Source organism: Castor canadensis, chromosome 8 (genome assembly GCF_047511655.1).
Source record: "Castor canadensis chromosome 8, mCasCan1.hap1v2, whole genome shotgun sequence".
NCBI classification, from domain to species: domain Eukaryota; kingdom Metazoa; phylum Chordata; class Mammalia; order Rodentia; family Castoridae; genus Castor; species Castor canadensis.
The window spans coordinates 89,540,373-89,568,285 of NC_133393.1; the positions used below are offsets into that span (position 1 = coordinate 89,540,373).

The following is a 27,913-nucleotide window of genomic DNA, read 5'->3' on the forward strand; positions in this document are numbered from 1 at the left end:
ATCTTCCCGTCGGACGCCGCGCCACCTCCTCGCGCTGCTTTACGAACTTAGAGCAGCGGCGCCCCGCCTCCAGTCTCCGTCCTCACCTCCCCGCCCCCTCCCAGTTTCGCGTCTCCCAGCCCGACGCGCCCGCTATAATCACGTGATTGGCTCATCCGGGTCCTTTGCGTTCTCTCTCCCTCTCCCAACATGGCGGCCTCAGGTGAGTGAGCGGCCGAGCGCGGCCAAGGACTGAGCTCCAAAACCACCCACTGGGCTTGATCCACTCAGTGCTGGACTCGGGTAGTGGGTCACACCGGTTTCCTTCGGACTTGGAGGCTGCGGCATGCTGGCGGCATGGCCATGTTAGGTTATTGCCTCGGGATGTTTGTGGGGAGGGGAAGGTGTCCTTCCCCTCCCCCCCACACACACCCTTTTCACCCCGTCTGCGCGAGGTTGGAGTAGGCAGTAATGGTGGACTCTGGCTTGAATTGGAGGAGGAAGCACAGAAAGATCTGCGGGAGGCGCGAGGCCTTCTTTTAGATGTGAAGCACTGCGCCCGCGTGAAGGCGTGGAGGAAGGAAGGAGGCGGTTGGCGCGCGGACGGGTGCACATTAGACTAGGTCTCGGAGGCGCGAGGCCGTTGCTGACGGGAGTGGGGGCAGGGGAATGGGGGGGGCGTTAGAACGCCAGCGCTAGTCGGTGGAGGGGCGGAGGAAGGCGGCGGTGCGCGTGCGCGGCAGCAGAGACGGGGGTAGTGCAGACAGCGCGCCTTAAAAAGCTTGCGCTGAAGTCCAGATGGGAAGCTTCTAAGCTCCTGGGTTGCACTCATTTATGACCTTGCACTTTAGGCTTTACACCTTTTAGAGTGTAGCACGGTTCCTGTACATCTCCGTGAGGACCTGTGTTAGGTTTAGAGGTTAGCGCTATTAGAGTTAGTACGGGTAGGGATCCAGTGTGTTGCACCCACGTGTTAAGCGAGAGGAAGGAAGGCTAGACACCAAGGTTTCCCTCTAGCCTTTTTTTCCTCCTCTGATTCAATGAGCACATTTTTATTGAGCGTAGACTATATGCCGGGCACAATTCTAAGTGTTGGCTATACAGCAGTGAACAAGATCAGGTCCCCCTGCTTTGGGGGAGCTCCACTTTGGTTGAACATGTAGTTCAATGATAGGGTTCAGCTCTTTTTTTTAAATGTAAAACTTCTTGGAGGTGCTGTTAAAATATGAGCTAGAGATTTCTCTTTTAGATTTGGGCAATATCGCTGCCTTGTAAGTTTACTTTCATTTATAGTTGACTGATCAGCCAGTGGGCTTTTTAACATTTTGTGGCATTAACTCCAGTTTGGGGCATGTCGTTTCTTTTCCTTAAAAATGACACCTCATCCTGCAAAACTTTGAATTGCTGTCTCTGAGCACTAGTTTCTCAACTATGAATTCATTTATTATTACAAGGAAGCTGAAGGTTATGGTTGTTCACTGAATTGAGGTGCATTTAGGCCTAACTTTTCATTGGTGTAGCACTTAATTGACAAAGCACTTCTGTGTACATTATCTTATTTGAACCTCTGGGAGGTAATGTCAGGAAATGGTATTTCCCAGGTGACGAACATTTATTCAAGGTCACACTGCTTGCTGGTGGCAGAGCGGGGTCAAAATCTTAGACACTCCTGACTCTTCTCCTTTACCAAGTGTGAGATGCTGACCAAAAGCATAATCTAAAGCTTGTCAAAATGTTTATATCTTAAATTGATTGTGAAAAAGTACTTATTTGGCCAATGTGTGCTACCTTGACCGTTTACTAGAATTTAGTGAAAAGTCTGCTTTCCTTGTTCTTAACTTTTGTGGAGTTTTGAGAGGTGGAAGACATAGCAATCCATTTCCTTAGTTGTACCCAGTTTAATGTAGTACAGACTGGTTAAGAAGGTTTGTTCAGTGATGTCCCCTTCTCTTGTTCTTCTCTTTAGAAGCCCTCACTTTAATTCAGGTCAGTAAAGCTTTTTAGCGTCTTCAGGTATGTGAGCACAAGGTTACATTCTATTTTGCTCTTGAGGAATTTAGAATTTATCAACTTTCTTTTTCCTTGAATCTTTTTCCAGTTGCATTGATTGTTGTGACATACACAACCAGAGGATGGAAATGGGCCTTTTAATTTTCTCTGTGAAAAATCCATGATACAACTTCATAGGTCTTTTTTTACTATTCAGTGAGACCAAAAAGTCTTTGCAGCAATACTGGTTTCTGATGCCACCCGGTATTGACCTTCAGTGACTGAAAGTATCTCAGAACTAATTATTGAGTAAGGTAGTTGGAATAGTTCCTAGTAAACTTGACTCATTGAGTCTGGTCATTTGATTCTTTAGATTGGCTTCTTTAAAGGGATACAAAAACAAGAGAGTTGGAACTGTGTGTGGTGGCATGGGGATCTTGAGTTAAAGGCCAGCCTGAGCTACATAGTGACATCCTGTCTCAAAAAAAAAAAAAAAAGTGGTTTTCATTGTGACTATTTTAGTACAGTTAAAGTTAGTGTTTTTGTTTTTGTTTTTTTTCTTTGCTGTACTGGGGTTTGAACTCAGAGCCTACACCTTGAGCCACTCCACCAGCCCAGCCCTTCTCTCTCCCCTCCCCCTTACAACCCCCTCCCCTAGACTGAGAGTCTCCCAAACTTCCCTGGGCTGGTTTTGAACCGCTGTCCTCCTGATCTCTGCCTCCTGAGTAGCTACAGACTACTCATACAGGATTATAGGCTTAAGCCATTGGCACCAAGCTTGCTAATTAGCACTTGGAGCCCAGTTTCTTCATTTGTAAAGTGGGCTCTCCCCTTACCAAAAAATGTTTGATACAGGTTGGCATTTACAATTGCAAATTTTAAAGTGCAGAGTCCATGCTTTGGCCTTTCATTTGCATAATGTTTATGTGTGATTTCTTATTTGATTTTTCTGGAAAGCTGATGGTGTTCCGTAGTGGTTTTCATACTGTGCTGTCCTTTGTAGTTAAGTGACTTCAAGGTTTGCCATTATATGTTGTTTACAAATAACCTGTTTTCAAATCCCATTCTACCATGAATTTGTTATTCTCCAAGTAGGGTACTTAAATCAGAAGGTTGAGACCAAAATACCTTACGAAAATCCAAATACAGAGTACTGTCAATTAAAGTAAAACTATTTTTAAGTAATGTTAGTGAAAAGAAAACTGTCTTTAATATATATACGTGTGTGTGTGTGGTGAGTGTGGTTTTTAAAGACAACACAGAGACGTACTTGTAATTAGGTATGTGTGTACACATTTATGGATATACACTCCAGTCAGTTTCTAGATTTATAATTTAAAAAAAGTTAATGAGAGTCCATGGAGGATAAAGGAAAAGGCAATATGGCATTTTCCTCATTGTCAAGGTGAAGAAATTGGGCACAGAAAAAAGAGGTCATGTAACCGAACACAGGAGCGATGAAGTTTATTAGTCCTGGCTTAGACTTTATTCTATACTGAACTATGTAATGTAGTAAAGATGAACTCTTTCAGCATGATTGTTTTCATGACTGGGCTCTACGAGCAGTATAATTAGTCTAATTCCTAAACACTGTTATTTGGATGGATTGGTTGCATTTATACAATCCTGTAAGTTTGAGGAGTCATTTTCTAATCATTACTTTTTCTGGATAGTGTGGATTCGCTTTAATAACAGCTTTATTCAGATATAATTTATATATCATAAAATTTATTAAAGTGTGCTGTTTAGCAGGCTGAAGTGGTACATGCTTGTAATCCTAGCACTCAGGAAACTGAAGCAGGAGGATTGAGAGTTTGAGGCCAGCCTGGGCTATCTCAGAATGACTGAATGAATAAAGCGCACAATTTGGTGGGCCTTGCACATCTTAGGTACTGACTTTACCACCAAATTACATACCCAGCTCTGAAGGTGTTTAGTGTCTTCACAGAGCTATCCAGTAGTCATTATCCTAGTTTGAGAACATTTACATTGCTTAGTAGTCACTTCCCTTCCTCCCCAACTGGTAGTCTTATTTTTTCTTTGGATTTACTTGTGGGGTTTTCTTTTGGTTTTGGGGTTTTGGTTTTTTGAAGTATTGGGGTTTGATCTTAGGGCCTTGCACTTGCTAGGAAAACGCAATATGCATTCCCCTTCTCCCCGCTAGTCCTTTTTCCTTTAGTTACTTTCTGAATAGGGTTTCACATTTATGCCTCTGCTGGCCTGGTCAGTGATCCTCCTATTTATGCTTCCTCAGTAGCTGGAATGATGGGCACATGGCACTATACCTAGTTTATTCATTGAGATGGGATCTCACTAACATTTTGCGTAGACTGGCCTCTAACCCTAATCATCCCAGTCTCCACCTCCCAGGTAGCTGGGATTCTAACCATGTACCATAGTGCCCAGCTTGGATTTAACTGTTTTGAGTATTTGGTATAAAAGGTTTCATGTAATGCATGGTTTGTGTGACTAACTGCTTTCATTTAGTGCTAAAATGTTTTCATTTCTTTTTTATTGCTAAATAATCCCTATTTTTATGGATTACTACCTTTTATTAGTTGATGAGCATTTTTGTTGGTTTTTCCTTTTTTGGCTGTTATATAGTGAACATTCCTATATAGGTTTTTGTTAACACTTTCTGCCTTTCTTAGCTTACTTAGTTGCCAAAACATTCAGAAAGGATGAAAGTCTGGTAAAATAGATGGATATTAAGACTAGCAAGATCTAAACTTAAGGAATTTAATGTTTGACAAAACTTCATCTGAATGTTAAGAGCATGATAGTTTATAATGGTGGGTAGCAAGTCTGCATTTTGTAACAAGAAAACTTTATTTTGCTTACAATGTGTGTGTGTGTGTGACTAGTTTGGAAATCAGGGCACTGAACTCGGTTTTGCACTTGCACAGTAGGTATTCTGCTGCTTAAGTCACATCTCCAGTTCATTTTGCTCTTTTTGTCTGGTTATTTTTGGAGATGGATCCTCAAAAACTATTTGTCTAGGTTGGCCTCAAACCACGATCCTCCTGATAATCAGCCTCCCAGGTAGCTGGGATTATAGGCTCATAATTCCTGTGCCTGGTGCTTACACTGTTTTAAGGGGTCCTCTGTTAAGTGCCAGCCGCCAGTCTAGGTTTCTGTAATTACCAACACCTGTCCTTTGGTGCTTTTCTTTTTAATACAGTGGAGTAATAATAGGGAAATATTGTGAGGGGAAAATAGAAGAATTCATATTTTATACGTGCTACAACCTGGTAATTCTGAAAACTCAGTTTATTGCAGCCACTTTGCTGCTAGTCTACTTTATGTAGAACTATCATTTTCTTTTCACTTACCCTTTTATTTGTTGAAGTGGAAATAGCACTTAGAACAGCGCCTCCTGATTGAGGGGTAATTTTATCATCTCCTCAGCTCCAAAATATTTGTCAGTGTCTGGAGTCATTTTAGGTTCCCACAGTGGGGTGGGTGTTGCTAGTAATTAGAGACCAGAAATACTGCTATACATTTTGAAAGAAATCCTGTCATAAAATTTAAGCTGATTAGTTGTATTTATTATTGCAGAAGGACAGTAAGTTCCAGGTCAGCCTGGGCTACATAGCCAGAACCTGTCTCAAAAGTGTATTGTCTCTTGCTTAAGGACTTTTAGACTTAAACAGTTTTGGAAATGCTTTATTTTTAAGATTTTTTTCCCCTCTTGGGTTTGGCCTTAATAATTGGATGAGTTTTATTTTGTGAGGTGATTGATTGGTTAACCACCTCATGTAAGATTTAGGGAGCATGAAAGAATTGGACCAATTAATTAATTATGGCAAGAGATTGAACCCAGCACTGGTGGCTCACGCCTGTAATCTTAGCTACTCAGGAGGTGCAGAGATCAGGAGGATTGAGGTTGAAAGACCCTATCTTGAACAACAACAACAAAAAAAACACACAAAGGGGGCTGGCCAGTGGCTCAAGGAGTGCCTACCTAGCAAGCATGAGAAGCTTGAAGCCATGAGTTCAAATTCCAGTGCTGCCAAAATAAAAAGAGATTAATATACCTGAAGCATTAAACAATATTTTATTTATAAATCAGAGAACACTGTTGAAATCCTAAACATGCACTGGTCTAGGTAGTGAAGGAGCAAGGGCAGGGGTTTAGATAACATTTTTTCTCAAAATTAGTGGGATTAAAAAGGAGTAGGACAAACTGGCACCCACTTCAGGTTTATTGATTTTGCTTTTAAGGGTCACTTTTAAATCTACTTATATTGCGACTGAGTCAGTGCTGTTGGTACATTTAAGAAAGATCTTGTAAACGAATTTTAGCGTGTCTTTTCTTTGGGTGTTTTTACAGTGCTTTGAACCCTGAGCCTTACGCATGCTGGTCCTGCACTCTACCGCTGAGCTATATGTCCTCACCCTGTGTGTTTTTGAAACAGGCTGACCTCAAACGCCTCATCCTTCTGCCTTAGCCTACTGAATGCTGGGATTATAGGCATACAACACTATATGGTAGTGAACCTTTTAAATTCAACAGTAGTTTAATGTTTTAGTCATTTTTTTATTTTGAAATTTCAAATTAAGAGTGGGGGGGTCAGTGGGACTAGGGTTTGAACTCAGGGCTCGTACTTACAAAGCAGGAACTGTACTATTTGAGCTACAGCTCTGGTCCATTTTGCTCTGGTTATTTTTGAAGGTAAGGTCTCATGAACTTTTTGCCCAGGCTGGCCTCAAATCATGATCCTCCTTATCTCAGCTTCTGAAGTAGCTAGGAGTACCTGCTTGGTCCACCAGTGTCCGGCGTGAGTATGGGTTTTGTCAAAAGAGTCAAGAGGTGATTGGCCACCAATGGCTCATGCCACCTAGCTACTTAGGCAGAGATGAGAAGGATCAAGGCCAGCCTCTGGCAAATACTTATCTCAGAAATACCCACAATAAAGGGCTGGTGGAGTGAGTCAAGCCCTGAGTTCAAACCCCAGAACAGCAACAAAAAGTTAAGAGATTAAAAGGTGAGAAACTCTCATCTGCAAAATTGAAAAAAGGCAGGCTATTTCCAGATTCATTTTTAGTGTACACAAAACAAAAGAAAAGGGGGTACCTTGCCCTCCCCTCATTATTTGAACTGACCACCAGTTCTGTTTTTATTCTCCCAGTGGCAGGACAAGTGAACGATTGGATATTAGCTGATGATACTAGATTAAGCCTCAGGCAAGCATCATACTAATTCATCCTAGGCACTCTAAGTATTCTGTTTCACGTCTGGTTCCAGTTAACTTACTGGAAGTTCTTGTAGATCTTTGTATATAAACTGGGGCAGTGCTGTAGGACCTAACCTCTGATTAACTACTTTTAAACCTGTAGAATTCACAGCTAGGATGGAATCAGTGTGATCTGGTTGGACAGAAATAATACTTTTGAAGCCAGATTAATGTTAAGTCACTTGAGAAATATGAAAACTTCATACTAATAGTCATTTTTTAAAATATTATTGCAGCATATTTGTCTGACTTGTATATTTGAGAAGGCTGTGTGTAACATTCATAGCAAACAGATCATCTTTATTTCCTGACAATTGAATTTGAGATAGCATCCTACTGGTAAGCAAGTGGTGTATCAAGTTCCAGATATTTAATGCTCTTGGGTTGAAAATTAGATGGAAATTGGGATATGGATGAAGAATTCACAGCTATAAAAGCCATGAAGCTGGTCTTTGTTATCAAACAGAGCTATTTAATTTTTTTCTTGGTCTTTTTGAGGCAGGGTCTTGTTTTGTACCCTGACTAGCTTCAAACTTGCAATCCTGCCTCAGTCTCCCTAGTGCTAGGATTACAGATATGTCCCACCACACTGGACCTTACTTTTCTCTTAATCATGTATACTATTGGGCCATTTCTAGAACTTAGTCCCTTCTGTTCTTCTGAATTAGCTGTTGATTGTGCCATCTCAGAAGTTCTGAGAATTGAGAGCAAGGGTCAGGCCACTAAATAGAGCTGTTTGGAGATTGCTAAATATTTCATAAGCATGGAAAACATCTAAATGGGTTGGTTGTTAGGGTATTCTTGTAGTTTTCTTTTAGTATCACATCTTAATATGCAGAATTAAGGTAGAGAAGGGAGAGAAATTTAGGGTATTATATGAGTCTTACCTAATGCTTTCAAATAACACTGAGTATAACACAGTACTATAGCTAAGATAACCTGCCATAGAATTAATAGCTGCTTAGAATTTAAGATCCCTATGGTATAATAGGAAAAGCTCTGAGCTTTAGTTTTAACTCTGCCACCTAATATCTCAAACTTTAGGATAGCCATTTAACATCTCAGGCTTAACTTCCCTTCTCTATAAATTGATAATCATGATTCCTCCTTCACCTGGCTATTTTACAGGTATCAAAGAATCCTCACAAGTGCTATACAGAGTATTACATAGAGTAGGAATTTTGTCTCTCTTCTTTGCATCCACAGAGCAATGACTGTAGAAATTTTTTTTTTTTTTCTTTGCGGGACTGGCATTTGAACTGAGGACCTACACCTTTAGCCACTCCACCAGCCCTTTTGGTTATGGGTTTTTTTGAGATAGGGTCTCACTCACTATGTGCAGGAGAATCAAGGTTCAAAGCCAGCCCAAAAATATCTTACAGAAAAAGGGCTGGCTCAAGGTTGTGGACCCTGAGTTTGAGCCCCAGTACTAAAAAAAAAAAATCTCGATTAGTAAATGAGTGAATATAGAAGAAAGTGCCCCAGAAAGTTGCCCCAGCCCCAGTCATGCTCCCCAGAGGTTATTATATATTTATTGTTGGATATCCTTCTCTTTTCAGTACATAACATGTGTTTTCATGTAGTCTATATCCCACAACTTTTTGGAGATAGGGCCTTACTGTGTTGCCCAGGCTGGCCTTAGACTCACATCTTCCTTCTTTAACTTCTTGAATATAAAGTTTTTCACTTACTGCTGGATTCTTTCTGGACTGTACTGTGTTTTTTCTTTTCATTGTTATATCTGCATGGTATTCCTCCTTATAAATGTGCCAGTCTTTCATGTGGCCCCTTATGTTGCTTTTTATTATTTTGTGGTACTGCGGTTTGAACTCAGGGCCTACACCTTGAGCCACTCCTCTAGCCCTTTTTGGTGATGAGTTTTTTCAAGATAAGGTCTCAAGAACTATTTTCCCATGCTGACTTTGAACCACGATCCTCCTGATCTCTGCCTCCTGTGTAGCTAGGGTTGCAGGACCCCACTTTATGTTGAGCGCCCAGTTTATGTTGCTTTTGTTGTAAATGTACTTAATGATGCTATATTGTACAACTCTGTAAGTAACTTGTATCCTTGAATAATGTTTATTTTGTCTTTTTAAAACAGCAAAAAAGAAGAATAAGAAGGGGAAGACTATCTCCCTAACAGACTTTCTGGCTGAGGATGGGGGGACTGGTGGAGGAAGCACCTATGTCCCCAAACCAGTCAGCTGGGCTGATGAAACAGACGACCTGGAAGGAGATGGTAATTTTTCTTTTAGTATTATGCTTAAATTTTTATTATCTTCTATAAGACCTATTTCGTAATTAATTCCTATCAGTGGTAATTTGAAAAGATCTTGCTCATTTTGTAGAACCTGAAATCTTTGTGTTTTATAGTCGTAAGTTTAATCTCAGGTTGACTATCAGACTGCAATAGAAGAGCTTTGTGCTAATCCTGGCTCTTTTTTTTCTTCACTTAGTATCCTTTTAGGCCTCATTTTCTTCATTTGAACAGTAGAGACTAGATTATCTTGTTTAAGTTCCTTTTAGGTCTGAAATTCTATGTTCTCATAAAGTGGTATTTCAGTGTAATCTAACTGTGTATTCTCGAAGCTAAGGAATATATTAGTTCTAGGAGCTGTTGGTATGAAGCTGAGGTAAAAATGGCCTTAGAGAAAGGAATGGAAATAGTAATCATGGTGAGAAAATTTAGAAGAGTGAAATTATCAGGTCTGGCATCAATCTGATCAACTTTTTCTTTTCTTAAAACTTTATTGTGGACTAAAAGAATGCTTTTTCTTATGTGACCTGTTTTCATAATGAAAATAGGAAACTGTATGTAAGTAATACTTCCTCTAAGTATTGATAACTGAAGTACAGATTCATGAAAACCGGACTGTGTGGGAGATTGTTTGGTGGGTTGATTGTTGATTTATTTGGTGGAATAGTTTGTTTTGGTTTTTGTTTGTTTGGGTTTTGGGAAGATAAAATGAAGAAAATGCTCTGTCCAGTCTAACAAGTAGGAATACGAGAGTCATCAATAAGTGGTTAGTAGATTTTGGAGTGATAGGAATCCAAGTTTGAGTGCTAGCTCTACTATCGAACGATAAGGTGGGATATAATGAATATAAATAACATTCAGTTAAGAGAGGACTGGGCTTTCATAGGCCTTTTGATACATAGAAACAGAGACCATGAATACTGAGGATTGCTTTTTGTTTACTATTTTGATTGTAATATTTCAAAAGCATTTTCTTTATAAATTACCTTCGTTACTAAGCCCCCACCTTTTTGGTCTGTTTCTTGTCTGATCACAGTGTTTAATACTTGGTATTTAGCATGGATTCTCTTGTTCTAGAAGAGTACTAAGGAAGGCTTCATCTGATTTCTCTTATTGGCTCTTCTATCCTAGTTTCAACTACTTGGCACAGTAATGATGATGATGTCTATAGAGCACTTCCAATTGACCGTTCGATCCTTCCCACTGCTCCACGGGCTGCTCGGGAACCCAATATCGACCGGAGCCGTCTTCCCAAATCACCACCCTACACTGCTTTTCTGGGGAACCTGCCCTATGATGTGACAGAAGACTCCATTAAGGAATTCTTTAGAGGATTAAATGTAAGCATAAGCATTTTAGGCTGTTTGTTGGATATTGAGTATAGTGACTAAAGTGAGTTAGTTGTGGAATTGGCAGATGTCTTTAAATGAAAAACCAAAAAAGCAAGTAAGGGTGCAAGGAATATACTGAATTGTGTTTTGGTTTTTTTTAAGTGTTTGAAATTCAAAATCTAATAGGTATACAATAAAGTTCTCTTCTATCTACCAGTTTATCTCCCAGAGACATCTAGGTTTTTGTATATTCTTTAGGGAAACTCATTTACATGTACAGTGATCCTTGTGTGGGTAAAAAAAAAAAATCTTCTCTTTACTCCTTTAGATCAGTGCAGTTCGTTTACCGCGTGAACCCAGCAATCCAGAGAGGTTGAAAGGTTTTGGTTATGCCGAGTTTGAGGACCTGGATTCCCTGCTCAGTGCCCTGAGTCTCAATGAAGAGGTAAAGAAATTAAAGAGTGAGGGAGTATGGGGAGAGCTTACAAATCTGGTGTTCATACCTATGGCATACCAGGTCTCTGATGAAATCTTGCATTGGTTCACTCATCTTTTGCCTCCGTTCTGTGGCTTTGCTTTTTAAAAATAATCTGACTTGGTAAACAAATAGAAAAGTCATGTTAACCAGTTTGGTATTAAGGCATTATCTCAGGAATAGGGTGAGGTAACTTACTAGTAGAGCACTTGCCTAGCATGTTTAGTCCCCAGTACCACCACCACCCACCCCACCACCCAAAAAAAAAATAACACCTTCATCTCATTTTCAAAGTATTGCAATGATGGAGAGCTTAGAAACATACTTGTAATATATGTTCCTAGGAATGTTTTGCAAAGAGGATGACAGTAAATTTCAGTCTGATGTGTAGTAACTGGTTTGGTTTGGTTTGGTTTAGTTTTTGGTTTTAAGAGTCTGATTTAAGGCTGATTTAGAACTCCTGGTCATACTCTTTTTGGGAATTGCCTATAAGTGTGTTTTCTTAGTTTATGTGTGGGAAGTCTTTTTCTTTAACTCTATAAACGCCTCATTATTTCTTGGAAGGGCAATTTCTTGTGCCATAATTGTATAGTACAAACCTGCTATTTGGCAAGATTGAATATAAACAACTCATAGAAATGTTTTTACTGTTTGATGATTAAATACCATCATGATGATCTGACATCACTAACAAATAGAGGTAAATATTCACATACTTACTTAAATAAGTATGGAGAGCTAAGATTGTCCTGAGTTTTTCATCTTGGGTCTTTTTTATTGTTGTTTGAGATAAGGTCTCTGTAGCCCAGACTGGCCTGGAATTCCTGCCTTGGGTCCAGAATGCTGAAAGTACAGGAATTTGCCAACATACCCATCTTCTTGGATCATCTTTAGATTTTATTAACATTGTAATAATTGCACTCAGTCTGGATAAGAAAACAAATATCCTGGGCTGGGGATGTGGCTCAAGTGGTTAGAACACTTGCCTTGCATGTGTGAGATTCTAGGTTCATTCCCCAAGAACCTCAAAAAAAAGGTAAAAAAAAAAATTGTTAGTAACTGAAGTTTGCTGTGTTCCCGGTTGCTTAACATATCATGATTCACACTTAAGAGTTACTTTGTTGTTTTAGAGAGTTCATCATAGTGGCACTTAATATAATTTGGGTGTTTTGTTGTATGTGTTTTGTTCCCCCCCCCCCACCTTTTTTTGAATCTAGGGTTGGAACTCAGGACTCCCTCATGCTATACATGTACTGTGTCACTGAATTAGAGCTATCATAACTCAAACTTTCTTGATGATCTTTTATTTACTTTTTGACAGTATGGGGTGGGAGGGGTGCAGGAGCTGAAGTCAAGGGCCTTGTGCTTGCTAGGCAGGTGCTCTATCATTTGAGCCACTCTACCAGCCCAATTTGGGATGTTTTAAACTAAAATTCATTAATACCCTTTTCTGTTTTCTTCTTGGTGGTACTGAGGTTTGAAGTCAAGGCCTCACGCTTTCTAGGTAGACGCTGTGTCACTTGAGTCACTCCATCAGCCCTTTTTTTGTGTTGAGTATTTTCTAGATAGGGTCTTCAAAACTGTTAGCCTGGGCTGGCGTTGAACCATGATCCTTCTGATCTCTGCCTCCCAAGTAGCTAGGATTACGGGTATGAGCCAGCAGTGCCTGGCTTTGATACCCTTCTTTGATACCCTATGAAATTAGGAAAAATGAATAGTAGAATTAATTGTGTTCAAAGTATATAAGTAATGATGTAGGAAAGGAAATCAGGGTATCCCTGGAGAAACTTGACGTATCCAAAGGTAATATTGGATGAAAGAACCTGAGCTTACATAGGTGGCACATTTTATGCAGTTTACTTGTAAATCATAAGGCTCAATACTCATTAGTTTAAAAATTCCATTCTGTAAGATTTGGCTTTGTAAAGCTAGTAATATAACTGACTTGATACTCATTTAAATTTGTCAATTCAAAGAGTTTATTTCAGTTTTCAAGTCCTTTTGTGGGTTGTTGTTTTTTTTTTTTTTTTTTTTTTTTTTTCAAGGTAGGGTCTTGAGAAGGAACTGTTTTCCTGGGCTGGCTTCAAACCAAGATTCTGCTGATCTCTGCCTGCTGAGTAGCTAGGATTACAGGCGTGAGCTACCAGCGCCCAGTTCAGTTTTCAAGTCTTTGAAGGAGTCTTTAGTCATCATATTGGGGGTGTTGGTAGCGTTCTTCCTTTATCCTTCCCCCCCCACCCACCGTGCTTCTGCTGTGCCTGTGTGTTAAAGATGTGTGGCAAATGATGTAAAGGGTTGGTTAATGTGGTCCTGTGCTCTCAGTCTCTAGGTAACAGGAGAATTCGAGTGGATGTTGCTGATCAAGCACAGGATAAAGGTGAGAAAACTGGTAGAATTTTCCTGTTTTAGTAATGGTCCTAGGATGTCAAAAGCAGAAGTGTCCTTTCCCAGAAAATTTTAATATAGTGGTGGGCCCACCTAAATCTAGAGTAACACTTCTCAACCAGTTTTGCTCCATAGGAACTTTTGGCAGTGTTTCAGGGCAACTGAAGGGAGTGCTGCTGTTGTCTAATAGGTGGAATCCAATATTAATTCTGTGATAGATGGGACAGCTGCTCCACACCTAAAAATTACCCAACTCAAAATGTTAGTAGTGTCAAGATTGAGAAGCACTGACTAATCTAAATGGACCTTAGATTGGTTTCCTATTCATGTTTGGATCACAAGAGGAGCCTCATGTCTTTCAGGGACTCCTGGGCTATATAGAATATGGGACAGGTAAGCGTTAAGCCAGGAGAAGTAGGTGTGAGGAAAAGAATGGCCCAGTTAGGTTGGAGAGTGTAGTTAGAGGTCCTGGGACGCTTAAAGATCCAATGTACTACAAAAAAGAAATGGGAAAGATGAGCGTTTTCTGTGTGTATAAGACACAGTGAGAAGCTTTTTGATGATCTGACTTTGGGGGTGGGGGGGCGTTGTTTGTTTGTTTTACTGTATCTACAGACAGGGATGATCGTTCTTTTGGCCGAGATAGAAATCGGGATTCTGACAAAACAGACACAGACTGGAGGGCCCGTCCTGCCACAGACAGTTTTGATGACTACCCTCCTAGAAGAGGTGATGATAGCTTTGGAGACAGTAAGTTCATTTTTATGAAGTTAGTTTCTTCGGCGCTCTTGGATCTATTTGGTGATAGGACAAATGTATTACAGGTGATCCTGTTTAGAGGTAAAAGGTGGGGAATGCAGGAGGTGGAAAGAGACTTGTTTTGTTTTGTTTTGAAACAGGATCTTGCGTTTGCCTAGACTGTCTTGAACACTGAAGCTCAAGCAGTCCTCCTGCCTTGACCTCCTAAGTATCTAGAGGCCCAATTAGAAAAAAATATTTTTATAATAACTAAAAGAATTGATGGGTATTGAAAAAGAATTTGATAAATTTCTAACTTTTTTAAAAGCCTTATCAACAAAAGAATAAAAGGTCAGGCATTTCTTTCTGAACACAGTTGTTTATAAAGAAACAAAATAGACTGCAATATAAGCTATTTGAAATAAAGAGTTCAGCAAGATGCTGAGTGAAAAACATACAAAAAATAACTTCATTACTATATACAATCAACTAAAATGTAACTTTTTAGATGACTTTAAAACTCATTCACTTAAAAAATACTAAGTGTAGGACTGGAAGTGTGCCTGCTTTGTAAGCATGGAGCCCTGATTTCAAACCCCAGCCCCACTAAAAAACAAACAATAATACTAAGTGTCTATCTACTATAAGCCATAGGCTTAAGATACAGCAGTTGGCAAAAAAAGTTCTGTCATCATTGGGTATACAATATGGTAGAGAAGAATTTAGGTGGGGAAAAATGGAAAAGACAATTGAGAATGTCATGATAGTAATACAGGCGAATTACAACTTTTACATATGCCACCTTAATTGAGCAAAAGGATTATAAAACCTTTTATGTGGAAAACTTTGTTAAAATACATGGGCAAAAGTGAACGCTATCATTTGAAAATAATGGAATACCTTTATAACATACATGTAATGATGAGAGAAAACTTTAAAATCTTAGGGGAAAAGTATTTGTAAAATTTTGAACACTGTACTGTATAGTGTTAATCCACAAATTATAAAAATATAAACACTGTGGTAAACTTATCATCCTCGTGTTGTAGGTGGGGTTAGAAGGAATCCTGTTAATTTGTGGCATATTAGTTTTAAAAATATATGGGAAATATTCACTAAACCTAAGTGGAATTACAAATTTGTCATGATTATTTCTTTTTGATATATTTTAAATTTTTAAGTAAGAATAAATTAAAAGAATTTAAATTCACAAACATTTTGATTTTATGAGACACCTAGTGAATTCCATCAAAGGTAATTGGGAAAGTAGTAAAAGATGATTCCTATTAAAGAGGAGTTCTTAGCTGGGTGCTGCTGGCTCATGCCTGTAATCCTAGCTACTTGGGAGGCTAAGATTGGGGATCGAAATTTGAGGCCATGCAGAGAAAAATGGAGTACAGTATGCCTCAAGTGGTAGAGCGTCTGTTTTGCAAGTGTGAAGCCCTAAGTTCAAGCCCCAGTACCCAAAAAAGGAAAGGGGAGAACCCTTAATAAAATATGGAAGAAGAAAGAAGGGATAAGGCAAAGGTCAGAAGTTGCTAAATCCACAAATTTATGTCTGACTTTACAATCAAGTCTTTATGACCCAACCAAACCTTGGGGAGAAGTTCCTTTCAGCAATTATGCAAGGGGGAGTCTATTGTTAACAGGAAGAAATGGCTCTTAAAAGAAAAAACACTCAGAAGAAGGGTCCTGTTTTTTAGTCAAGAGAAATGATTATTTTCTCATCTGACACCTTGAATTTTGAGAAGCAGGATGGATAACAGAAAACAGTGAGTGTGGTGTTATCATCCAAAGCTAGCTATTAGTTAAAAGTCCCTGATTATACCCTGAGGACAGAGACTTCTGTCCCTGGGCATTAGGCTGGAAAAAGAAAAACGGGAGGAGGTATATAGAATATTACTATAAAATCTTAACAGCATCCTAATGTGCTGCTTTTCTTAGCTATGGATCTGAGTTTTCACAAAGTTAAAATATTTCGTAGGTTTTGTTTTTTCTCTTAGTGCTGGAGATTGAGATAAAGACTTGGTATGTGCTAAGCATTCTGCACTGAGCTACACTTGCAGAATATTTTTTGTTGTTTTGGTTTTTTTTCCTGAAACTGTCTTGCTGTGGAGTCCAGGCTAGCCTTGAACTCAAAATTCTCCTGTCTTTGTTTCCCAGGTGCTAGGGTTACAGACATATACTGCCATACCTAGCTATAATTCCATATTGTCTAAATCAAGTATCAAGTTCATCTGCTCCTCCAGAAATTAAAAACATAAACACATGGCTAGTTTGGAAGGTATTCTGTTTTAGGCTCTCCTGTTTATTTTATAAACATTAGCATTCCTTCCATTTATAAAATATCAAGGAATGTTATGTCTGGTCACATAGAAAAGTTGTTTTTAGTTATGTGAAATATGATACTTTTTTACAGTTTGTTCTTAGCCAGGCATGGACAGCTCCTGTCTGTAATCCTAGCTACTCAGGAGGGAGAGATCAGGAGGATCACAGTTCCTCCTATCTCAAAAGACCCTATCTCAAAAATACCCAACACAAAAAAAGGGCTGGCAGAGTGGCTCAAGTGCTAAGAGTGCCTACCTAGCACGCGTAAGGTCCTAAATTCAAACCCCAGTACCAAAAAAAAAAGTTAATCCAAAGAAGACATTTCTACTCTTGAGTATATTAACTTCAGCTCTCTATAAAAATTTCATTGACATAAGCAAATTGAAAAAGGGCAGTAGTCACAAACTGATGCTGTGGCACATGTCTATAAAATCCCAGCTATTTGGGACACTGAGGCACACAAGGATCACAGGCTTAAGAAAAGTCTGAGCAACATCAAGCCCCCATCTAATTAATTAATTAATAAGAAAGATCCCTGTTAGGCCTACACACATTACTAGCCCTCAAAATGTATGAGGGGGAATTTGGGCTTGCAAAACGGGCGCTCTACCACTTGAGCCATACTTTCAGACAATATTGCTCTGATTATTTTTGGAGATGGAGTCTCAAACTTTTACATTTGGGGATCTTCTGACACTGGTAAGCATGGGTGTGAATGCACTTATAACATGCTTTTTTAAATGTGTCATGAGCACATTTGGTGAATATTATTGGCAGTTTTGATAGCTGCTTTGTATAGATACCCTGTAATTTATTTAACCTGCAACTTGTGTGTTCCACAATTTTACTACTATAAACAGCATTGCAATGAATGTCCTTGTAGATGTGTCTATCTATATCATTATTTCCTCAATAAATTGCTACAGTTTGCATTACTGACACAAGAGAGGAGGATGTAAACAATTTTAAACCTTTTACTGCATCATTAAAAAACAATTCCAGAGTGTACTGTTTTAAATTACGATTAGTAGGATGGGGGTTGACTCATGCTCCACCGGCACTGTATGTTTTATTTATTCTTTGCCCTTTTAGCAGTAGAAAATGATAACCAATTCAGTTTTTTTCAAAATTGATAGTTGATAAACCCTTTGTTATATAGTATATATATATTCCCCCATTTTATTTGCCTTTCAGATTTATGGTATGTTTGTTTATTTCCTATGCTGAAGTTTTAAAGGTGGTCTCTGAATGGTTGTTGGGTATGAAGCATAGAAAATGCCAACTGTATTCCAATATTTTGTGCTTACTACTTTATACTTAATTTTTTATTTCTGACTCACTTCTAAATTGTTAGCCCAGCAAAATTTATGTTGCTGGGGAAATATTTTGAAGAAACTGAGACATCAGTGAAAAGGAACTCATGAAACCAAATTGATTCTACGGATTATCGTGTTCTTTCTGTTTATAGTGTGAAAGAAAAAGAAAAGGTGTTACCTGTCTTTTTCTTTCTAGAGTATCGAGATCGTTACGATTCAGACCGGTACCGGGATCGGGATGGGTATCGGGATGGGTATCGTGACGGCCCACGCCGGGATATGGATCGCTATGGGGGCAGGGATCGCTATGATGACCGAGGCAGCAGAGACTATGACAGAGGTAATTATGACACATAATTCAATTAAAGTACTTTCTTCCAAGAACTCTTTCTTTCCTTTTTTTTTCCTTGTGTGATGCTCACAACTTGATATATTTGCAGGCTATGACTCCAGGATAGGCAGTGGCAGAAGAGCATTTGGTAGTGGGTATCGTAGGGATGATGACTACAGAGGAGGTGGGGACCGATATGAAGACCGATATGACAGACGGGACGAACGGTCATGGAGCTCCAGAGATGACTACTCTCGGGATGATTATAGGCGTGATGACCGAGGTAATCATTTTCTATTGGTTTCTTCATGGAGCAGATACTTGAAAAACTGGGAAATTCTGCAGTTGTAAATTTTGTTTGTGCTTCCTTCAGGAGTTCAGAACACAACTTACGCATTGTAAAAGAGGCAGCAAAGCACAGTAGAGCATTAGGTGACGATAGAAAAAAAGCCAAAGCTAATTCTTTTCATCTTTTTTCATATTTTTGCAGTACTAGGGTTTGAACTCAGGGCTTATACCTTGAGCAGCTCCACCAACCCTTTTTTGTGATGGTTTGATTTTTTTGTTTTGTTTTGTTTTGTTTTTGTGAAATAGGGTCTCATAAACTACTAACTCAGGCTGGCTTCCAACCGCCACCTCCTGAGTGGCTGGGATTATAGGTTTGAGCCACTGGCCTTACCATATAAACTTCAGTTCAACTTGTTGAATGAGCAATCAAAAAGGAAAAAAATTGTCACACTTTCTTTTGTTGTGATCCCATTCAAGAAATTGCATTTAAGGACTTCATTCTTGCAAACCAGGCATTCTACCACTTGAGCTACATCTCCAGTCTATTTTGCACTGGTGTTTTCGGAGATGGTGTTACTGGCACTATTTGCCCGGCTAAACTCTAACTTCAATCCTTCTTATCTCAGCCTCCCAGTAGCTAGGATTACATGCATGAGCCACCAGCACCTGGCAAATGCCTTTTATTCTTAAAAGCATTCTCAAATAAAAAGTCTATAAATATTGGCTAACATTTATTGAGCTGTACCAACGAATTGAATATTTATACAAATACTGTTTAATCCTAAAAATTGTATACAGTATAACCATAGTTGTCATCTCCACTTTACAAATGAGAAAAGTAGAAGCTTAGGTGTTGGGCCTCAAGTTTTCCTTGATTCCTGTTTCCTTTTTTACACTGTTCTTTATCTACTCAACTAACTGCACACCTGATTTTTTTTCTCCTGTTGATTTTCTATACACACATAACATTCTCGAGCATACACACACAAAATACTGCAAAATCTACAGTAATCTTCTCCTTTCTTCTGGAGTCACTGCCACTATTGTTGTTCAGGCCTTATTACTATACTCTGGACAAGCTCTAGTTAGATTTTTCCCTTCTGTTTAGCTTTCCTGGTGAAAGACCTCCCTTTGTCTATACCTCTAACATTTGTACTAGGGCCTTCACTTTTTCCCTACAATTTACTTCATCATTATCTTCTCCCTTCCACATCTCTCCTGTTCGGTGTGTGGTCAGCTCTCAAGGCCACTCAAGTGTTAACTACAGAGGGAAGGGGATAAGTGGCCCAAACAATGTATACACATATGAGTAAATGTAAAAAGGATAAAAATAAGTAAGTAGAAAGTGTTAACTACTTAGACGTCTTCACAGCTTCACTGAACATTAATTCAGTCTTGAGTCTTTCAATATGGATAGACTGGTGAATCTGTAAGATTGAACATAAGATTTTTTTTTTAATCTGACTTTCCTACTAAATTGGGCTTCTTATAGACAGAGAGGAACAACCATCATAACTTTTGGCATATGCACAGTATCTAACATACAGGTATTTGAATTATTTATTAAGTGGTTAAATTAATGGATATTCTTGTAAAAGAATGGGAACATTGAGTGCTATAATGAAGAACAGTGGAGTTTGGTAAGTCATAAGGGTTTCATTCTCTGCCAGGTATTGGCTATATAAACTGTCAGGTTAAAGCCCTTAAAGGAAAATTTAAATCTTGCTAAATAATACCCCAATTTCAGATACATATGTACGTAGTAAAAGTATAAAGTCATATGTGGACATGATAAACATAAAATTCAGCATATAGTGATTTTAAGAGCAGCTCAGTTGGAATGTACTGTTTCCTTACCTAAACCAGGTGGTTGCCACACCTAAGTATATTGTCTAGCTCTTTTTATGTATTTGTGTGTTTTTGTGTGTCTGTGTTCCTAAGATTTGAACTCAGGGGCTCACGCTTTCTAGGCAGGTGCTCTACCACTTGAGTCACTCCCCCAGCCCTTTTTGTGTGTTGAGTATTTTCAAGGTAAAGTCTCACAAACTGTTTGGAGCTGGCTTTGAACCATGATCCTCCTGATACCTGCTTCCATTGTAGCTAGAATTAATAGGCATGAGCTACCTGGCTATCTCTAGATCGTTCATATAGATAAACAACAGTTTTCAGAAATAAAATTTTTTGGACTAAGGCTATAGCTCTGTGGTAGCACACTTGCCTAGCATGCAAAAGTCTCTGGGTTTGATCCCTAGCACAACAAAAAGAAAAGAAGTACAACTTCTTAAAACTCTTAGATTTATCTTGAAAATACTCTGATAACTTGAATCGAGGAAGAAATCAGACTCTCTAAGGTTTATATGTTTAATGTTCCGTAATTTTTCTGTCCAAAAAAAAAACTAGTCTTCCCTAGCATTGTTAGAAGCTCCTGTTGACCTGTTAAAGATACCCATCTTCCACAATAAGATAATTTTGTCCAGTAGTTTATTGTGGTTTAAAATTTCTTCCTAGGTAAAAGTTTTTCCCCACAGTCTGGCACTGTACCATAGATGTGATAGAGGAAAGAATAATAGAACCTGATTACTTAAGCTACCCATTTTCTCATGTTCACCCATCCAATTTCTCTGCTGGATTGGGTATGCCATTAATTGAACCCATACAGCATTTCTGTGTCCAGGAATCTGGCTTTCAGCCATCAGCCTCTGATGATTTGGAAACTATTACTTAGAGTTTCATTTAACTTAGGTCCCCCCCAAAGACCCAAACTGAATCTAAAGCCTCGGAGTACTCCTAAGGAAGATGATTCCTCTGCTAGCACCTCCCAATCCAGTCGAGCGGCTTCTATCTTTGGAGGGGCAAAGCCTGTTGACACAGCTGCTAGAGAAAGAGAAGTAGAAGAACGGCTACAGAAGGAGCAGGAGAAATTGCAGCGTCAGCTGGATGAACCAAAACTAGAACGACGGCCCCGAGAGAGGTGAGCTTGTCTTCAGTTAATTGGTTTTCCTTCTGTGATTTCAGTGCAGCGTAAGGTGGGTATTTGGGAAATTTTTGTGCTTACTATTGGTTGTCACTGATAAGCATTTAGTGGGCTCAGATGTTAGTTAGCTAGTCTGCAGTGTGAGGGACAGTTTCACACAGTTAAAATCTTTCTGTACCTAACTGTCATAAAAGGCCTCCTATGTTAATCCTGCCACTACTAGAAATTGTTTACACTTTAATACAGAAATAAGCAAATTATGGCCTCAGTCCCTGCTTTAGTGTGATGAGTAGAATCCACTTACTCATGAGTTGGTTCTCTTGTACCAACAGTAGAGTTGATATCATGAAATTAATAGGGATTACATTTATTGGGCTAGGGGCATGACTCACGTGATAGAGGAGTTACCTGTATGGCAAGCTCAAGGCCCTGAGTTCAAGACCCAGTACAGCGAAAAGAATTGCATTTATCTCTTTTCAATTTTTTGGGATGGGATAGAAAATGTTTTCTGCTGTCTTTATTATAGGCTAGAAATAATTTTGCATTTTTATATGTATGGTGATTGTATCATCTTAAGTGTTACCTCAGGATAGTAAAGGACCCGTTATGAAAGTTTATTGCATCTAGGAGGGTAGAAACCTGCAATAAATAACAGTTCTTCAGAACTAGGCATTATGAGTGCCTTATACAACTGTGTTCAAAGTAAAGTAGGGCAGTGTGGTAGATTATGTAAAAGAATGTTCTTAACCTTGCTGAAGTATTTAGAGCCACAATTTGTCATAATACCTACAGCTTTCAAAAAGGTTGAGTGAATGGTGAATATGTTATAAGCATATGTACCCATGGGTAAAACAAGTGTGATAAAATATGACTAAGCAATGGTTCTTGGGGTGGTCAGCATGGGTTTGTGGTAGCCTTCATTGAGCCCAGCACAATATTTGTTTTTGTTTTGTTTTAAAAAATAAAATACAGACACCCAAGCTGGCGAAGTGAAGAAACTCAGGAACGGGAACGGTCAAGGACAGGAAGTGAGTCATCACAGACTGGAACCTCAGCCACATCTGGCAGAAGTAAGTCAGACCATGGTGGGTATTGTATTATTGCTATTTCCCATGAACTGTCCATAACCAAAGTATGCAAAGACTTTGCAATATTAAATTCAGTTATAAAACTCTAGGTTAGCGTAGACTGATCTGGGCTTCACACCTCTTGCTCCAAAAAATCTCAGGAATCAGCACCAGAATGGACTTGCATAAGCTGTTTAATAATCTGACACCAAAGTGTATACTTGATACTGTAAGATTTGATTTGTCCCTTATCTGTCTTGATAGCTTAGAGTTTTGTTTCTTCAGAGCAGTCACAGTCCTGGAGTCTGAGCTCTTGCTGGAGCCAGCCTTTTTTGGTGCTGGTTATGACCAGAGCAGTGTTCTGAAGGGTTGGCTCTCCAGTCTTCATTCTTCCTCACTAGTTAGTGATTGTTCACAAGCAGGTCTAGTGTTTTGGAGACCTGAATGATTTGATTGTAGGACCTCCCTTCCCTTACTGTGATCCACTGTCTTTCCTTCTGCCTCTAAATTGATTTGTACTTGAGTATTTCAAAACACAGCTTGAGCTCAAAGCAATTAGGAAATTCATCCACATTTTGTAGGAGTTTTCTGTAAATGATTCATGTTGGCATAGTCTCAGTAACATGATGTAATTTTTGTAGCTAGGTAGAAGTGTGATACTGTGTTGATTTGTGTAGCTTGCACTTAAATATAGAAAGCTTTTGACAAAACAGGCTCCTTGTTTTAAAGAGACATTTAAGCCCTTTGAAACACACGTGCGCCGCTGACCCCCACCCCCATATGTTCTGATTTTCGCTAATGTATAAATGCACTGTGTCACAGTCTGTGTTGGGAGTTACCAGAGTGGTTCCTGGGGTTGCATCATTGATTCCCACTCACATGTTTATTACAGTTCAGTTGATGTAGAGAAGCTCACAGTTGGTCCTGCATTATCATCATTTGTGTTTAAATCGTGTGGTCTGCTGTTTCCCTGCCCTTAGTTTTGTGAAAATAATGCCTCCCAAAAAACAAGCTGAAAAATGAATGTGTTTAACTGATCAAGTGAAAATTTTAGATTGTTGGAAGGTGGCATGTTTTATTGGAAGGTGGCCTTATGGGTAAAATGAATCAAGCATTAGCAGTTCAGTACTGAACTCTGTGCATCCTAAGCATTCCTGGTTTTTGCTCAACAGTGGTCTCCTTGGAACTTAAGGGCCTACTATAAATGTGGATGTAGAACATTTCCACTCTTCTTGAAATCTAGGTAAATGCACATACAGTCTTTTTTTCTCCCGACAATTTTCACCTTTTCACTTCACAGATGCACGAAGGAGAGAGAGTGAGAAGTCTCTAGAAAATGAAACACTCAATAAAGAGGAAGACTGTCACTCTCCAACTTCTAAGCCTCCCAAACCTGACCAGCCTCTAAAGGTAATGCCAGCCCCTCCACCAAAGGAGAATGCGTGGGTGAAGCGAAGTTTTAACCCTCCTGCTCGATCTCAGAGCTCAGACACAGAGCAACAATCCCCTACAAGGTGAGTCAGCCTGGAACAGCAGCTGGTTAGCCCAGAATCAGAAATGGGATATCCTGATGGAAAACGCCCTGTGGGATGTTGGCCTTTATAGTGTAATACAAGTTAATGTTATCTTAGTTCAAATTCAGTGTGTGCTGGAGTTGGCTCATAGAAGCCAGTGGTCCAGTTTTCTGGAATTTTGATAGCCAGTTGACATCACTTTGGTGACTTTGTATTTATGTGGAAATCTGCAATCACTAAAAACCCAGTTTTCTCACTTCCCACATACTGGCAGTATGGCCTTATAAGTCACTTCTCTAAGTCTTCTCACATTTGTTTTAAAAAAAAAAAAGCTACTACTCGCCTTGCACAGTTGTAATGATTCTAAAGCATATGGCACTTGAGTGTTCAGATTATTGCTTCTGTCATCTTTCCTGTACTTTAATATTCCATAATGAATGGAGATTCTTGTCTGTTTTCTGTAAAACTTAACTGCATTTTGAAGAATGACCATACGTTTCTTACCTGTTCTCTTCCTGAAACAACTGAGGGATCTAATTACTTGTTTTCTTTCTAGTGGTGTGGGGAAGGTAGCTCCAGCTCAGACATCTGAGGAAGGACCAGCAAGGAAAGGTGAGAGCATACTAAGGGAAGCAGGTTTCCATCTGGTTAAGACAGCCAGAATCAAGAAGACATGCCACCCCTTTACCACCACCTTCCCAATACTCAAAAATTTTGATGGGTGTGTCTTGGAACCAATTTTGTGGTGATAAATCCTTGAATTAACTACTTTTTCCTTCCATTGGAGGGCAAGAGTGGCTTCTTCAGAGAGAGCATGAGGTCCTACCCTTTCCTAGTAGAGCTTTCTTTTGAAAGGAGGGGGGAACTAGAACTAAATAGATACATTCCGTTCAGGTTAGAAATGTCCCCATTGACAAGGCCAGGGTTACTACAGAACATCCTAGTCCTTACTTCGATTTGGTTTTGCATTTCTGTTCAAGCAAATGACAATAAAGCAGATGGAATGAGTGTCTCCAAAGGCCAAACTGGGAGCTCCAGCCGTGGTCCCGGAGATGGAGGGAACAGAGACCCTTGGAGAGAGCCAGATAGGTATGCATATGTTCTTCTCAGTTCTCAGTTCTCCAAGCACTGCCAGTGCTCTCAGTATGAACAAACTAAAGCCAACCATTAAAGACAGTCAAATTCAAGGAATGTAGAAATACTACAATGTCCAGATAATACAGACTATTGGCTGGAGATGTCTGTTCAGTGCCTCAAAATGGCACGTGTGTCCGTGTGCATTGGGGAAGTCCCCTCCACCAGGTTATGGTTTTATGCTCACATCTCTGCAGGAAAGATGGCAAAAAGGATCAAGACTCCAGATCTGCACCTGAGCCAAAGAAACCTGAGGAAAATCCAGCCTCCGTAAGTATTAAGGGCTTTCCCCTAACTTCTTTTTGACTTTTGCCGTTGGGACTCTTACATATAAGTTGTTGGTGTGTTCAAGCTAGTGAAAGAAATTTTTTTTTTTCCCACTTTCTTTCTGGGCTTTCCTTTCTCCTACCAGACGAAAGGGGCATGGCTGATGAGCATACATGTGCCCCTCTGACCCTCGTTAACGCCTCTGCATGAAAATGCTACCTGCAGAGGAGAAGCAGGTGCAGTCTGGAACTTAGTCCTCCATTTGCCATAGTGTCACCATTCCATCTCTTGATTTTTGATGTGAGAATCCAAGGCCTTTCATCATCTTGTCACTCTGGTCTTTTACAGAAGTTCAGTTCTGCAAGCAAATATGCTGCTCTGTCCGTGGATGGTGAAGATGAAAACGAGGGAGAAGAATACACCGAGTAGACCTCTACATCCTGTGCTTTTTCCTAGTCTCTCTCCACTCTGGAACATTCATTCAAGAACAAATCAAACCTCTATCCAGACAAGACAAAATAAAACTCACCATCTCCTAGAGACCTTTCTTAACTTTTTTTTAAAAAATGAAATGAAATTCTTTTGCATGCTGCTGCAGCCTTTAAAGTATTGAAGTAACCAGAGAATCACCAATATAGCCAGAGATAAAGACTACAGCTTTTTGATGGAAAAGTTGTGGTGCTTTCTGATGATACCATTGCAGCTGCCTGTGTGATTAGTGCCTAGGGGCTCCATTTAGCAGAAATGGTAATGCCAAGTGATAACAGTGTCTGGATCAGTTGGCAGTAGGGAAAATATAAGGAAGAGTGAGATTTCTACCTTCTAATTCTTATCCTATTGTGGCAAATATGAATTCTGTCAAGCATTATCTGAATAAATTTTCCATCCTTGGAAAGGTAGATTTATTCTCTCAAGTTGTTTTAGTCTCCAGGAGGCTGACAGCCCTTCCTCTTACTTCAATTCTGAGTTATTGGGGCCAGCCTAGGGGAAGTTCCTTTATTTTTTACCCCCCAGGGGGGTAGTTGGAAGTGAGTTTACAGGCCACTAGCAAATAGGACCGCTTGGGGACCAAAATAAATGGGGAGATCGTGGTTTGAAAAGAAGCTTTTGGGAGGTGGATTATTTTGTACCAGGTAATAGGGGAAGTGGTGTGCCCTCTGGTAAACACATGAATGGTTTTGTCCTGAACAGGAAGCACTTAGGGCTCAAGGGAAATCCCCTCTTTGGCCTGGTTTTGCCCTTTGTAAACATTGTCCTTTTCAAAAGTTCAAATATATTCACATTCTCTTGAAACCTTGAAGCTTTAAAAATTTAGACTCTTACCATCTCATGTTCTTCATATATTACCTCCAAAAGCAGTCTATAAGTCAAATACCTGTTCGGGGGGCATTTTCTGTCTCAGCCACTGGAAGCTGTGGCATGAGGAATCACTGCTTTTCTCAAGTACATCAGCTGTGATGTCTTTTGATTATTCCTTTCTTCTATCCATGCCTGCTCCTGCTGCTTTGGCCCCTTTTATAGATCAGACTACTCTTAGAATTGGTGGATTTGGGTGGTGAATGAGTGGATAAATAGGAACAGTTGAATCCAAAGCTTTTCCTACAAGCTTGATGGGGGGAGGAGTTGAGTTTTCAGTTTCCCTCTCCATTGAACTATACCAATGCTTGGATTTATAATGTGGCCTGGACTAGTGTGTGGGTTTTTTGCTTTCTGGGGTTGGTTTTTCTTAGCTTCCCTTGAGAGAATAAATGATAATGGAAAGAAGTGTTTAACAAGGTCCTGGTTTCTCTTGTGACACGGTAGCTTAATTTGTTTTGCTTTGATGTGCATCTTTATAGGGGGTCAGCTTGGTAGATGGTATCCTTCCCCATTGTGGGCAGAATTGGTACCTGCACACAAATGACACCTTGGTCTCTTGTTTGCAAGGCCTGTTAGGTCCTGTCCAGCCCTGCAGGGTGTTGGTACACGTGTGCTGCAGCAGTGGGCATAGTAAACCACTTGTCCAGTGGACAAAAAACCTTAATTGGCAGGATTGGCTAGTAACTAGGAAGTGGGATTTTAGAGAGCCAAGGTTGAAAGGATTTTTTAAGAAAAAAAAAATAAAACCATTGGTTGTAGACAATGAAAAGGTAGTTTGCCCTCTTCATGTCTATTCTCCTTCCAAATAGTTTCATCCAAAAAAAAAAGCTGTTTTGTCCCACTCTCCTACCTTGTTCCCCTGTTAAAATAGAAACAGGGGTTGATTTATGTCCCGCTCCTGAATACGTGTAAAATTTGTACAAAAGTATCTTCTATGAAAATGA

The 27,913-nt window shown here is 39.6% G+C and overlaps 1 protein-coding gene across 4 annotated transcripts; it reads left to right on the forward strand.

Annotated features, from left to right (window-relative positions):
• Nucleotides 1-57: 57 nt before the first annotated feature.
• Nucleotides 58-27,877, forward strand: Eif4b (eukaryotic translation initiation factor 4B). 4 transcript variants are annotated; one of them, XM_020160242.2, is made up of 15 exons: nucleotides 58-202; nucleotides 9,307-9,444; nucleotides 10,594-10,802; nucleotides 11,122-11,238; nucleotides 13,591-13,645; nucleotides 14,269-14,403; nucleotides 18,232-18,375; nucleotides 18,476-18,649; nucleotides 21,397-21,625; nucleotides 22,601-22,698; nucleotides 23,996-24,209; nucleotides 24,766-24,821; nucleotides 25,190-25,298; nucleotides 25,541-25,613; nucleotides 25,959-27,877. In XM_020160242.2, the coding sequence occupies exons 1-15, from the start codon at nucleotides 190-192 to the stop codon at nucleotides 26,037-26,039; spliced, it is 1,845 nt and encodes a 614-aa protein (XP_020015831.2). In that variant the 5' UTR covers nucleotides 58-189; the 3' UTR covers nucleotides 26,040-27,877. The 4 variants fall into 4 exon arrangements, with proteins under 4 accessions (XP_020015831.2, XP_020015829.2, XP_073939552.1 ...); XM_020160240.2 differs by having other exon boundaries at nucleotides 59-202; nucleotides 22,601-22,713; XM_074083451.1 differs by having other exon boundaries at nucleotides 59-202; nucleotides 22,601-22,713; nucleotides 24,766-24,820; nucleotides 25,183-25,298.
• Nucleotides 27,878-27,913: the final 36 nt, after the last annotated feature.